This window comes from Symsagittifera roscoffensis, chromosome 2 (assembly GCF_963678635.1).
Source record: "Symsagittifera roscoffensis chromosome 2, txSymRosc1.1, whole genome shotgun sequence".
NCBI classification, from domain to species: domain Eukaryota; kingdom Metazoa; phylum Xenacoelomorpha; order Acoela; family Convolutidae; genus Symsagittifera; species Symsagittifera roscoffensis.
The window spans coordinates 59926906-59938336 of record NC_087063.1 but is presented as its reverse complement, the minus strand read 5'-3'; the positions used below and the strand labels follow the sequence as shown (position 1 = coordinate 59938336).

The 11431-nt window shown below is 38.0% G+C and overlaps 1 protein-coding gene across 1 annotated transcript; it reads left to right on the top strand.

The window, feature by feature from the left end:
- Positions 1-2662: 2662 nt before the first annotated feature.
- LOC134839529 (dihydropyrimidinase-like) lies at positions 2663-10875 on the top strand. Its single transcript, XM_063855112.1, has 9 exons — positions 2663-2880; positions 3207-3369; positions 4372-4647; positions 5128-5339; positions 5595-5715; positions 6265-6421; positions 6625-6937; positions 9888-10067; positions 10699-10875. The coding sequence occupies exons 1-9, from the start codon at positions 2878-2880 to the stop codon at positions 10762-10764; spliced, it is 1491 nt and encodes a 496-aa protein (XP_063711182.1). The 5' UTR covers positions 2663-2877; the 3' UTR covers positions 10765-10875.
- The last annotated feature ends 556 nt before the right edge of the window (positions 10876-11431 follow it).

The following is an 11431-nucleotide window of genomic DNA, read 5'->3' as shown; positions in this document are numbered from 1 at the left end:
ACTTTTTGAATTAATTACAATTTAACAATAATGTGATGTGCTATGTTTCAGGCAAAAAAAAAACGAAAAAAAAAAACAACTCAACACGAAGGCCAACACGGATCTTCAAAATATAATTTCAATTTATTTGTTGGAAAGTCAAAATTACTTCAAAATGCAGAACGTTTTCCAATAATTTTGTTATTGTTAAAGAGTGCTGACTTAATTTAATCGGACAAAATGAACTAAGTTGAAAACGTAAACGCGTTTTCCTCAAGTTGGGTTGTTTTGAGGCAAAAAACGATGGAGACAAAACTCGCTCAAAATTTCGGCAAAATTAATATAGTGCAATATTTCATAAATTTTGGCTTTTTAGTCCATCACAAATTACGCAACAGGTATCTTGTCAATTACTAACAAAGACTCTATCAAAGTGAGCCTCTTACCTCACCCAACAAAACTAAAGAACAGTACCATTAGCTCCAAAAATTACGCAAAACATTTTCAAAAATTGTTGTTGAATGAAAAATTGTAGTTTTATTTTGTAAAAAAAGACATTTTTGGTTATCAAACAAATATAAAATTACAAACTTTTGAAAACTATATTTTTATTGAATTTTGTTGAGCTATGTAAGAGGCTCACTTTGACATAATTTTGTTGTTTTGACAGTAATTAACTTGGTACTTGCTGGAAATTTTTTGGTTGACTGAAAAATCCAAAAACTTTATAGCTTAAAGTAAGCTTTTGGAGCCCAGGTTTGCAAAATAAATTGCAGTATATTATTTCTGCTCTACTTCTGAGCAAGTTTTGTGTCCAGTATGTTCTGTCTAAAATCAATTTGTTTGAGAAAAACTTTTAAATTAAAATTTCGACTTTAGTTCCTTTTGTCCGGCAAGTTTAATGGAGAAGGTCTCCATTACTGCTCAAGGTCACCGATATTTTCAACAGTTTAATACGTTGCACAAAGTTTAAACAGACAAAAATAATTAAAAAGAGCCAGTTGCCAATTTGACAAATTTGCAAGCACATTTTAAATTATAATTGAATTTGAGACATACTTTCTGTCAAAAAATTTAGCTTTTGCATGCAAAACTTGTCTGAAATATGTCATTCGTTCTTTTTAATAATTTTGTCTGTTCTAGAGAGTTGCAAAAAGTTCGGACAGACAGAGTTAATTAAAAAGATCAGCTGTCTGGACATCAACGGAAATTAAAACTGAAATAAACATAACGTCGAAAGTTCATAAAGCAGAGTTTCGCTCAAAATCTATAATTACGCTGGGCAATTGCATCCGAAGCGTCGAATAGTAAACCTTGAAATAAGAAAACTATTGCTCAGAAAAACTTATGTTTTTTGCGATTATTTTCCAAATTTTGAATGATTTGATCAACTTCACTTCTGTTTTTTGGGGCGTCCTAATCAGTTTTTTTTTAAACTCTAGATTTCGTTTTTTAACTAAATTTGCTTACTGTTTCATAATAAAATCTGAAAGTTCATCGCAGTATTTAAATATTAGGCACGCATAATCATCGGATAATCGACGATCTCGCGTTTTGATCTTGATATGACAAAAAAACTCAAGGTCGTTCATCTTCAGATTTTGCATGCAAAAAAAGCGTCGAAAAGCACTGATTGCTCATTTTAATTAGTTCTGTATGTCCGAACTTTTTGCTACTAATTATCCCAATTTTTGCAATTCTCTACAATTCTCTGAAGCTTCAAGTTTGCTCTTTTGTCGGCATTTCATGCGTTGTTTTCGCTAGAAAATTGCAGGCAGATAGTCCTAGGGATTATAGCAGACCGGTTTTTTAGCAGACCAATCTTTTAGCAGACTCAGAACAATTGTAAAAGTGTGATAGCTAACTTCAAACGCGGCATTGGCGATTAGCGAACGCTTGCTCCGCTTCAATTCAACACGAGTGTTTTTGTGCGCGTAGATCTTTGTTATGGCGCTAATTTGGACTGTTTTGTTTTTGAAGTTGCTAGTTTTGTTGACAAATTGCGAGAAATCGAGAAATCGTGAGCGTCTTTTTGAGTCTGTCAATCAATCATCCATCATGTTTCTACGTTGGTCTGCTAAAAGACTCATTTTTCACTTTTTATGCTAAAAGATTGGTCTGCTAGACGATCGGTCCTCCAGGCAGATCTAGAGTTGCAAAAAATTCGGACTGAGAGAAATAACAAAAAAGAGCAATCGTTCCATTTTGAAAAACTTTTGCATGCTACTTAGATTTTTGCGACAGCCTTGAGAGACAAATTGGGTCTGATGATTTGGATTTTGCGTGCAAAAGTTTTCCAAAATAGGTCAATTGCTCTTTTTAACTAATTTTGTCTGTCCGATTTTTTTGCTACTATCCATAGCTGCTCTGAATAAAAATTGTTTTGAATTTATGGTCTTGAAGTTATTCAAAAAATTGGCGTCTATATGAAAGCGCAATCTTTTTGCATTGCTCTTTTGACAGTTCAAACGAATTTTTGAAAACTTTCAAGGTCTCAAGGTCAGAATAATTTCAAAACTTAGAAACTCATTTATGGAATATTGGATCTCAATGGGTATGCATGGGTTGCATGAGTGGCCTAAGTTTTTGAGCCTCGCCAATATTTCGCTAATGGTACTACCCTTTCATATTTGATGTCAAATATTATTCTACAAACCAAATGCACCAACCATTGATAAGCAGTGATTATAGAATGTAAACACACCTTATCTTGTCTTCACATAAGATGTCAAATTACTCAGCCTTTAAGACTGTTTGGAGTTGAAATTAAATTGTAGTTTTGCAGTTCAGATTTGAGGCCCGCTGTCCTAATTGTGTTCATTTCTAATTATACATTATTAGTCTTTGGTTCTTGCAAAATATTACATTATTAGTCTTTGGTTCTTGCAAAATATAATTATGGTGAGAATATTCTGAGTAAAAATTTTTCGAAATTAATTTTTTTGGCCGTTTGCGGAAATAATAGTTTTCTGCAAGTGGGCAGCCACTAAGTCAAAAAGTATAGTCAAAGTTAAGTTAAATGGTGAAACTAAATTTTTACCGGCTGCTCATCGAAAAAGTACTCTTACAATTTATTTTGTGCTTCAACCTAAACATACAGCTTAAGTGTGAACCTGATTGTTTTCTTGAGGCAATAATGCACCTACTTCAAATTGGGTCCATGGAACATCATGATCCCTTCTCAACATAATACTTTTCCTATGAATAAACTTCCCTCTGTCTTTCAGTCGCCTTCTGTGGTGATCAGAGGAGGAAAGGTGGTCAATCATGACTTCACGGAGAAGGCGGATGTGTTGATTGAGGGAGGTAAGATCAAAGAGGTGGGGCATGATCTACCAGTACCCAAAGGAGCAACAGTGCTAGATGCCACTCACAAACTAGTCATTCCGGGTAAAAAATTTTCTATTTAAAAAGTCTGCAGTCCCATTGTTAAGTTTAATATCAATGAAACATATTTTTCAACTAGTGCTGATTTGAATCATCCGGACAAAACAAATAAAAATTGAATTAAAAGATTCTGAATTGAATTTAAAAAAATATTGAAGACAAAAGATATTAGAGTTTTAGCAGAAAAGAAATGATGCGAATTTATTTTGCAACATTTGGGCATCATGAGACCGGAGGGCCATGCCTTCAGTAGACCAGAGATTGCAAGCACCTACACGAACAAGCTAGCCGCCTAACTATCCCAAATAAAAGTTAAATTTGAGCAATTTTTATAAAATCATGATGAAAATTTTGGGCAAAATTATTTAAAATTGTGAATGCGTTTCTATGCCTAATAACAGATATATATATTTCAATTTTATCCATGTAAAACTTTCAGATAGTGGTTTTGTTGTAGGCATTTTGAACAAAAAATTTTGAAAACAACAATTTTTTTCAAAAAACCTAATTGAACGCAATTAAAGGTGGATTTTTATTTTGGAGATCAACATAACGTTTTTCTTCTAGAGAAAACCCAATTTGATATAAACGCAATTTAAATTTCATTGAAACTTTTATTCAGTTTGTCCGGATAATTTATATCAGCACTGTTCAACTTGGTTGTCGCTTCATTGATCTTCGCCACGCTCTTTGAAATTCAGGCAAATTTGAAAACAATTTATTAAAATGAACATTGAAAGACGAACATGCAAGCTCTACAACTGGTATCATTCGGGGTGCAATATCAAGTCTAGTAAACGCTGTTTTGTTTCTTGAGCTTGCGCACAGCCTGATGAATCGAGTAACCCAATAGTGCTGAGCAAAATATATAAGAAATGACCGCCTTAAAAAATCTCTAAGCCCCGGGCTGAGGTGATCGACTCATGATTCGACCGAAACGGTCGAACGATGTCCGTTTTCGACTTTTTGTCTTTCGTGCAAAAGAATGATTTTAATGTGATTTAGGAGGTATCGATACCCATACCCACATGCAATTGCCCTTCATGGGCCAGGTGGCCATAGACGACTTCTACTCCGGCACCCGAGCAGCAGTGGCTGGAGGCACCACCATGATCATAGACTTCGTCATCCCCCAGAAAGGGGAGGGGCTACTGGGGGCTTACGACAAGTGGAGAGGGTGGGCTGACCCGAAGGTGTGTGTGGACTTTTCTTTCCATGTTGCAGTCACGTGGTGGTCGGACGAGGTGAAAAGAGACATGGAGACACTGGTTAAGGAGAGAGGTTACTAGTATTTATATCCTCGATTTAAGATTTGATTAAAATTTGAGCATAAAAAGGCTAAAAAAAATTCGTCAGCAGAAAAAGGCTATTCTTCAACTAAAAACTTCACTGAAATAATTTAATGGAATGATAAAGTTGACTTCCAAGCAGGAAATTCAAAAAATCTGAGCTCGTTTGTTGAAGGGGTCAAATTTTTAGATTCAACTATTTGGAACTCAATACTTTCTTTCATAAATTTTTTTCTGTAAAATTCGATTTTCATTATTTTCATAAATCGATTAACTTAAATCAAATCCAGTTACTTCCCGACCATTTTCAAGATTATTTTGTGAAATAAGATGCATTCGTACTATTAAATATCAACTCGTACAAATGCATCCTACCTTACCAGTGGTGCCCGAGTCCGAAGGTTCCTTTAACTCAACTCAATAGGCGAGAATGTTCAAGGCGTAATAATATATGAATATGATTGGCTTCTAGGTGTGAACTCGTTCAAGATCTTCATGGCGTACAAGGGTGTGTTCCAACTGGACGACTCTCAGATGATAGAAGTGTTCAAAACATGCAGGGAGCTGGGTGCCCTGGCCATGGTCCATGCGGAGAATGGGGACATGGTGGCGGAGCTGCAGCAGAAGATGAAGACACTGGGCATCATGGGACCCGAAGGCCATGCACTCAGTAGACCAGAGATTGTAAGCGCCTACAATTCTAACTAAACAAGGTGGAATAAAACTTGCCTCTCCAAACGGGCTTGTCTTTGAGTGGCACTGTCAGGAAAAGATTGTGAGGGAATTTTGCGTCTCTGTTTTTTTTTAATATTGCAGCTGTTTTAACTAAAATTGCAACTAAAACATAACACTAAATTATTTCCCCTGGACGATGATCAGTTTTTTTTTAATATTATTTTTTAAAAAATACCGTCGTTTTTACTGTTCGCTTTTCTTCAGGTGGAGGCGGAGGCGGTGAACAGGGCAATCATGTTGAGCAACCAGTCCCACTGTCCCCTCTATGTAGTGCATGTCATGAGCAAAAGTGCCGCAGACTCCATCACACTCAACAGACAGAAGGGTAAGAAAAGAAGAGACTGGCGTGAATGGTTTCATTTTTTCTGAAGATGTAGGCTTAGTTTGTTTTTAAAAGCGTCTACAGAAAATAATTTACTGGAGAAAATTTTGTGAGTTTGAGCCATATTTTGCGAAAGTTTGCACTTTTTTCTAATAGCTGGCAAAGTCTCCGTTTTTTTTCTGGTGAGGTAGGTTTAGTAATTCAAAAATCCAAAGCATAAAGTGACTAATTAGGGAATACTTTATGAATTTGAGCCGCAGGCTTTGACAAACTTTGACCATTTTCGGAAAGTTTTCCAATCGCATTGCAGAGATAGCGATTAACTCAAGCAAAAATGGTTCAATTAACGACTTGATTCAAATACATTTTTGGGAAATGTTAACCCGAACAAAGTCACGGATAATTTTGAACACTTGGTTATTCATTGAAGCTGCATCCTCAACTCAAACAAAGCGTTTGAAAAATCTATGATTTAGTTATGGGGGTTCGAAGCTGCAAGAGGACGTTGATTAAATGAGACAGTGTGTTGGAACGAAAAGACTTCCATTTCAGGCCAAGTGGTGTTTGGTGAGCCGATTGCGGCCAGTCTGGGCACGGATGGCACCAACTACTTCCACAAGTGTTGGGCACATGCAGCAGGTCACGTGCTCAGCCCCCCTTTGAGACCAGACCCCACCACACCCATGTACCTCATGCAGCAGCTGGCCAAGTGAGTGGGGCTAAATACTTCAAGTATAATTTAAAAAAAAATAGTTTTTGTAGTCAAATTTTGCAGAAAGTTGATTTCGAAATCAAATTCAACCATAAGCTCAAATTTCTCATTTTTATCCAATCTTTTTAAACAACTTGCAGCTAAGTTTTCGACTAAAGTTAACAACCGTTCAAAACAAGAAAAGAATTGTTTTTTTTTAGCGGCAACTTAGACTGTGTAGGCACTGACAACTGCACATTTAACACCGCCCAGAAAGCAGTAGGGAAAGACGACTTCACCAAGATCCCCAACGGCGTCAACGGAGTCGAGGACCGAATGTCAATCGTGTGGACCAAAGGAGTCTGTGCCGGACTCATAGACGAGTGTAAATTTGTGGAAGTCACTTCGTCCAAGGCAGCTAAGATTTTCAACCTGTACCCGAAGAAGGGGCGGGTGGCAGTAGGGTCTGATGCGGATTTGGTGGTGTGGGATACATCGGCTAGCAGAATGATTTCAAAGGACACACATCACCAGGTTGCTCAATCTGGCTTTCATAGAAAAAATTTTGGACAGGATTATCATCTGCGATGCAAAGCATTTTTTTTCAAAGTTTAGATTTCTTCCGGTGAATCGTCTCCTGTTAGCACGCTTTCACTCTCTTAGCGGCCGCGGAGTTTATCCCCTTTATACCGTGTAAAAACGGGGGACACTAATACACGATATTATCCACAATCCCGAAAGGATTGTGTTGGTGGTAAGACTAAATCGGCCGATCAAAGGATTAGGCAACTTCTCCCTTTGATTTATGCTCTTTTCGGCTCTCATCTTGCGTTTCTAGCTAGCTCAGCAAATTGTGTGCACAATAGCTGAAAACAATTTGCAATGCCCTTAGCCAGCTAACTACTATTTAATAACTTCTATAACGAAGCCCGTATTTCGTGTCGTTCAATCGCTTCGTTAACTCACTCTTTAGTTTTCGGTTGACTCGATTCAAAGCTAGCCTACTCCAGCAGTGCAATTTGATAACCAAACTAATTCAACCCGGTTCGAAACTCGGGTTCAAGTGCAACTCGCTCACACAACTAATTCAACCCGGTACTAAACTCGGGTTCCAATCAGCTAGACTAATTTCTAACAATTGGGAGACACAACTAGCCTCGCTTCAAGCAATAGCTTCCTCCACGGACCAACTATTGCTTCTCGGCTTACTCAATCGTTCTCTCTCTCTCTCTCTCTCTCTCTCTCTCTCTCTCTACTCAATCGTTCTCTCTCTTACTCAATCGTTCTCTCTCTAGCTGAACCGATTATTCGGCTCACTAGCAATAATCGTTCAGACTCTTAAAGGATCTCCGGTAGCCTCCAATTACTTATCTTTCTTTACACTTAAGTTTGGTTAAGTCACGCTCTTCCCTATCAATCCTGGCTTCAACTTAAAGCAACCGTCTGCACATGTTTTAAGACTATTTATCTCCCCCTGTCAACTCTGTCAACATGTGCCAAACTCGGCTTCTTTTATCAATCTTTTCACGCTTATTAGATACCCAGGTAGTTGTCACATTTTGACCAAGAAAACAAATGTCATACGATTCTAATCAACAAGTTCTTGCCCTCCATGACTTCAGCTTTTCAGTTCAACTCAACCTCCAAACCATGCTGTGTTTACTCAGTGTCACTCCCAATGTCTTCATTTTAATTATTCCGTTAACGTTCCGACCTCCAAAAGGTAGGGGGAGAACCTTTTCATGGGTAGGTAGTTCATTTCAGGCATCTAAAGTAACTATCTGTACTCTATTCAAATCCCGACCTTCTAGCTTTCAGGGGAACGTAGTATGTCTATTAGGGGCCAAATTGAACCAAAAAGTCACCTCCCGGAATTCAAATAAAATCCCCATCCGTTCATACTATTTAGGAGACTTATTTCTCATGCTGCGTTCCTAATACTATCAATTTCTTCTGGGACTACTTTTTTTTTTTAAATCTAATTGAAATGCTATTAATAGATCATTTGCCACCTTAAACTGAACTCAATATTTATCAAGTCCACTTTGAATTAGCTCTACTACTCCAAAGTTGCAATGGAAAAGTTATATTGCTATCATCTTGTGCTCTAGTTCTCGAATTTTATGTTCCCTCCCAATTTTTAGCAAGGTGACACATTCGCTTTTTCAGGGGCTGGGCTGGTGAACACGCCTTGTTCCAGTGTTTTTCCTGGGGTTTTCTATGCATTTTTGGGGTCAAAACGCTCAAAGATCAACTTAAGATCACATAGGGGTCAAACTTCCATATTTGGGTTTAGAAACTTATGAAGGTCCTAACTAGCAAGTTCCATCCATATCCCATTAATACTTTCCAAGTTATACCATTTCTAGGGTCCATTGCCACTTTTCCTGGAAAAAGGCTACTAACACCGGAAGGAGTTGCCGGAGGGGTGTCACTCACAAGGTCTTTCTTAGGGGTTCGTATCTTATGTCGATTGCCACAATGAAATCATTATACCACCGTACATTATTCTGGGTAAATTTCCTATTTCCGGTCTAATGGGGTTTTTCAAAAGCTAATAGCCTCCGATCCACCCGTTGGAAAAAGTTGAAATGATAACACGATATGTATCTTACCACTACCTATCATTCCGCAAAATTTTAGCTCCTTGCATTCATTGGAGGCCGAGAAACGACCTTCGGAACTTAGGGGTGGGTTTGTATACTTAAGACATAAAACCAGAAGTGGGGTCCTAGGGGTCTGGGGTTCCAAATTTAAGTTTCCCTCAACAAGGCCTAGAATATAATTAAATTTGAGCCCAATACCTCCGCTAGTTTCAGAGTTATGATAGGGCCATTTACACTTCCAGGGAGCGTTATCACTTGCCCCCCCCCCCCCCAACAGTCTGAGGGTTCCCGTCTTTCGTATGCCCGGGTCAAATCATCTCTGGTATCGCTCCTCTGGGGGGGGGGGGGGGGCGGCGTAGGAGGGACAATATATTCTGGCGTAGGAGGGACAATTTTATTTTCTGGCGTAGGAGGGACAATATATTCGAAGATTGATTTTTGAATTATTTCGAGCTTATTGCTAACCGATCGTACACACAGGTCACTATAGCATGTAATTCGGTAGAATCGCCAATTCTACATAAAAGATTTCATTACTGATTGAAATGGGTTTAGAAGGTTTCAAAGTTTTTAGATTGCTTTTATTCGCTTTTGAGCATACCTCAACTTTTTCTGGCAACTCAAAAAAAAAACATTTTTAACGGTTCCCCCTAAAAAAAACAAACCGTGATTTTTTTTTGTTGCCATGAAATGGCTGAAACGTTTTCAATTGAACTTGTCATTTACAGCGTTTTGGGCTTGTGCTAAATTGTAGTCGGGTTGTTTTATAGAAAGCACCTGACCTGTGTTCTATTATTCAGCTTTTAAAATATTCAAAAAATGCGAAACTCAAATGAGAAAACGTAACGAAGACATAAATTGATACCAGTTTTGCACAGGCTGTTAACTTCAATATCTTCGAGGGTCAGACAGTTTTTGGAAAACCAGTACACGTGATCAGCGGAGGTCACGTGGTACTGCAGGATGGAGAGCTGAAGGTCAGCAGAGGTCACGGCAACTACATTCCAAGACAGGCACATTGCAGTCACGTGTACAATATACTCAGACACAGGGAAAAGGTGAGTCAATCGGGGAAAACTTTACCAAATTGGCTGCATATTGTGACAATCGCTCTTGAAAAACAAATCAACTCGGGGTTTCTGATTCGGTCAAAAATTGATATAATCACGATTGAAGACGTTATAATTGACCGAAGTACTACTTCTTTACACAAACATGAAAAATCAATGCAGAAATCTGAAAGCTGTAAATTCCTCAATTGCAGTGGCATGTGCAGATTTTTAACCAGGGGCGGATCTAGGATTTTCTCGAGGGGGGGGGGGGGGTGAGGTTTTTCTAAAAATTTTCGAAAATATGGTCGACCATTTTTTTGAAAAACAGGCCAAAAAAGGCGTTTTTAGGCATTTTTTTGGAAAATTTCTATCAAAAAATTACGTTTTTTTTGCGCGCTCCCCCTTCAAAATTAGTATATACTGGCGACGAAGGCGCCTTCAGAAAACTTTTAGGGTCCGTCACCAGAAATGGATATCACAAAATAGTATAAACGGGGGTCGGTCGGCTGGGGGTCGTATAACTGAAGGGGGCGTTAAAAGTTCTGACGAGCCATTTTCTTGATGCCGAAAAAGCTCGGAAACTGTTTGAAATTAGCATGAAATTTTTAGCAGTCGAAGATTTGTATCTTTTTTTTAGACTGAACAACCAGTACCCGTCACTAGAGGTCCCTACACTGGGCCTGTTGCTGAACCCGCCAAATAGGTGAACACTCAAGAACAGAGTTACTAAAAACTGATTATCAAATAGCCAAGCCTAAGTTATGTAATTTAGTATGTTTATTTTATTCGTCTGCAAAATATGCATAGTCCCAAATCTGTTTTGAGTCGATGAGACCTTTGATGCAACCAAGGTGAAAATAAATTGCCTTTTTCTCAGGTATAGATTTTACAAACTGAGACAAATTATAAATATTCAACACTCCATCCAGTCTTCCGTGTAAAGTACGCTGAAAAACGAAAACACTGAGACAAATTAGAAAATTTCAACACTCCATCCAGTCTTCCATGTAAAATACACTAAAAAACGAAAAAGTGCAGACCCATTTTTTTTCCTCACAGCACTTTTCTAGACCTTTTTTGAAATCAGAATTATTCTTAACCAATCAGTATCAAGGTATCACACTCGATTCTATGTGAACTATTCTTGATTCGATGTGAACTGGTATCTAATTAGGAAATGATAGTCAAATTAAGAGTAAATAAAACGCAATTCACAACAATCTACAATGCAGGAAAAACCTATTTCTGACGTATATGCTCAGTATCGAATCATACAAACTTCTTTCTTCCTTCACCCCACGGGAAACAGGAGTCTGAGACAAAATAACGAGCTTAAAAATCACATAAACATGGAGATGTTATGGTCAAAA

Bases quoted from the DNA above. Each gene is read 5' to 3' on its own strand.
- LOC134839529 (XM_063855112.1), top strand. The intron at 3,370-4,371 runs GTAAAAAATTTT...AATGTGATTTAG, and splicing joins TCACAAACTAGTCATTCCGG to GAGGTATCGATACCCATACC. The intron at 10,068-10,698 runs GTGAGTCAATCG...TCTTTTTTTTAG, and splicing joins TACTCAGACACAGGGAAAAG to ACTGAACAACCAGTACCCGT.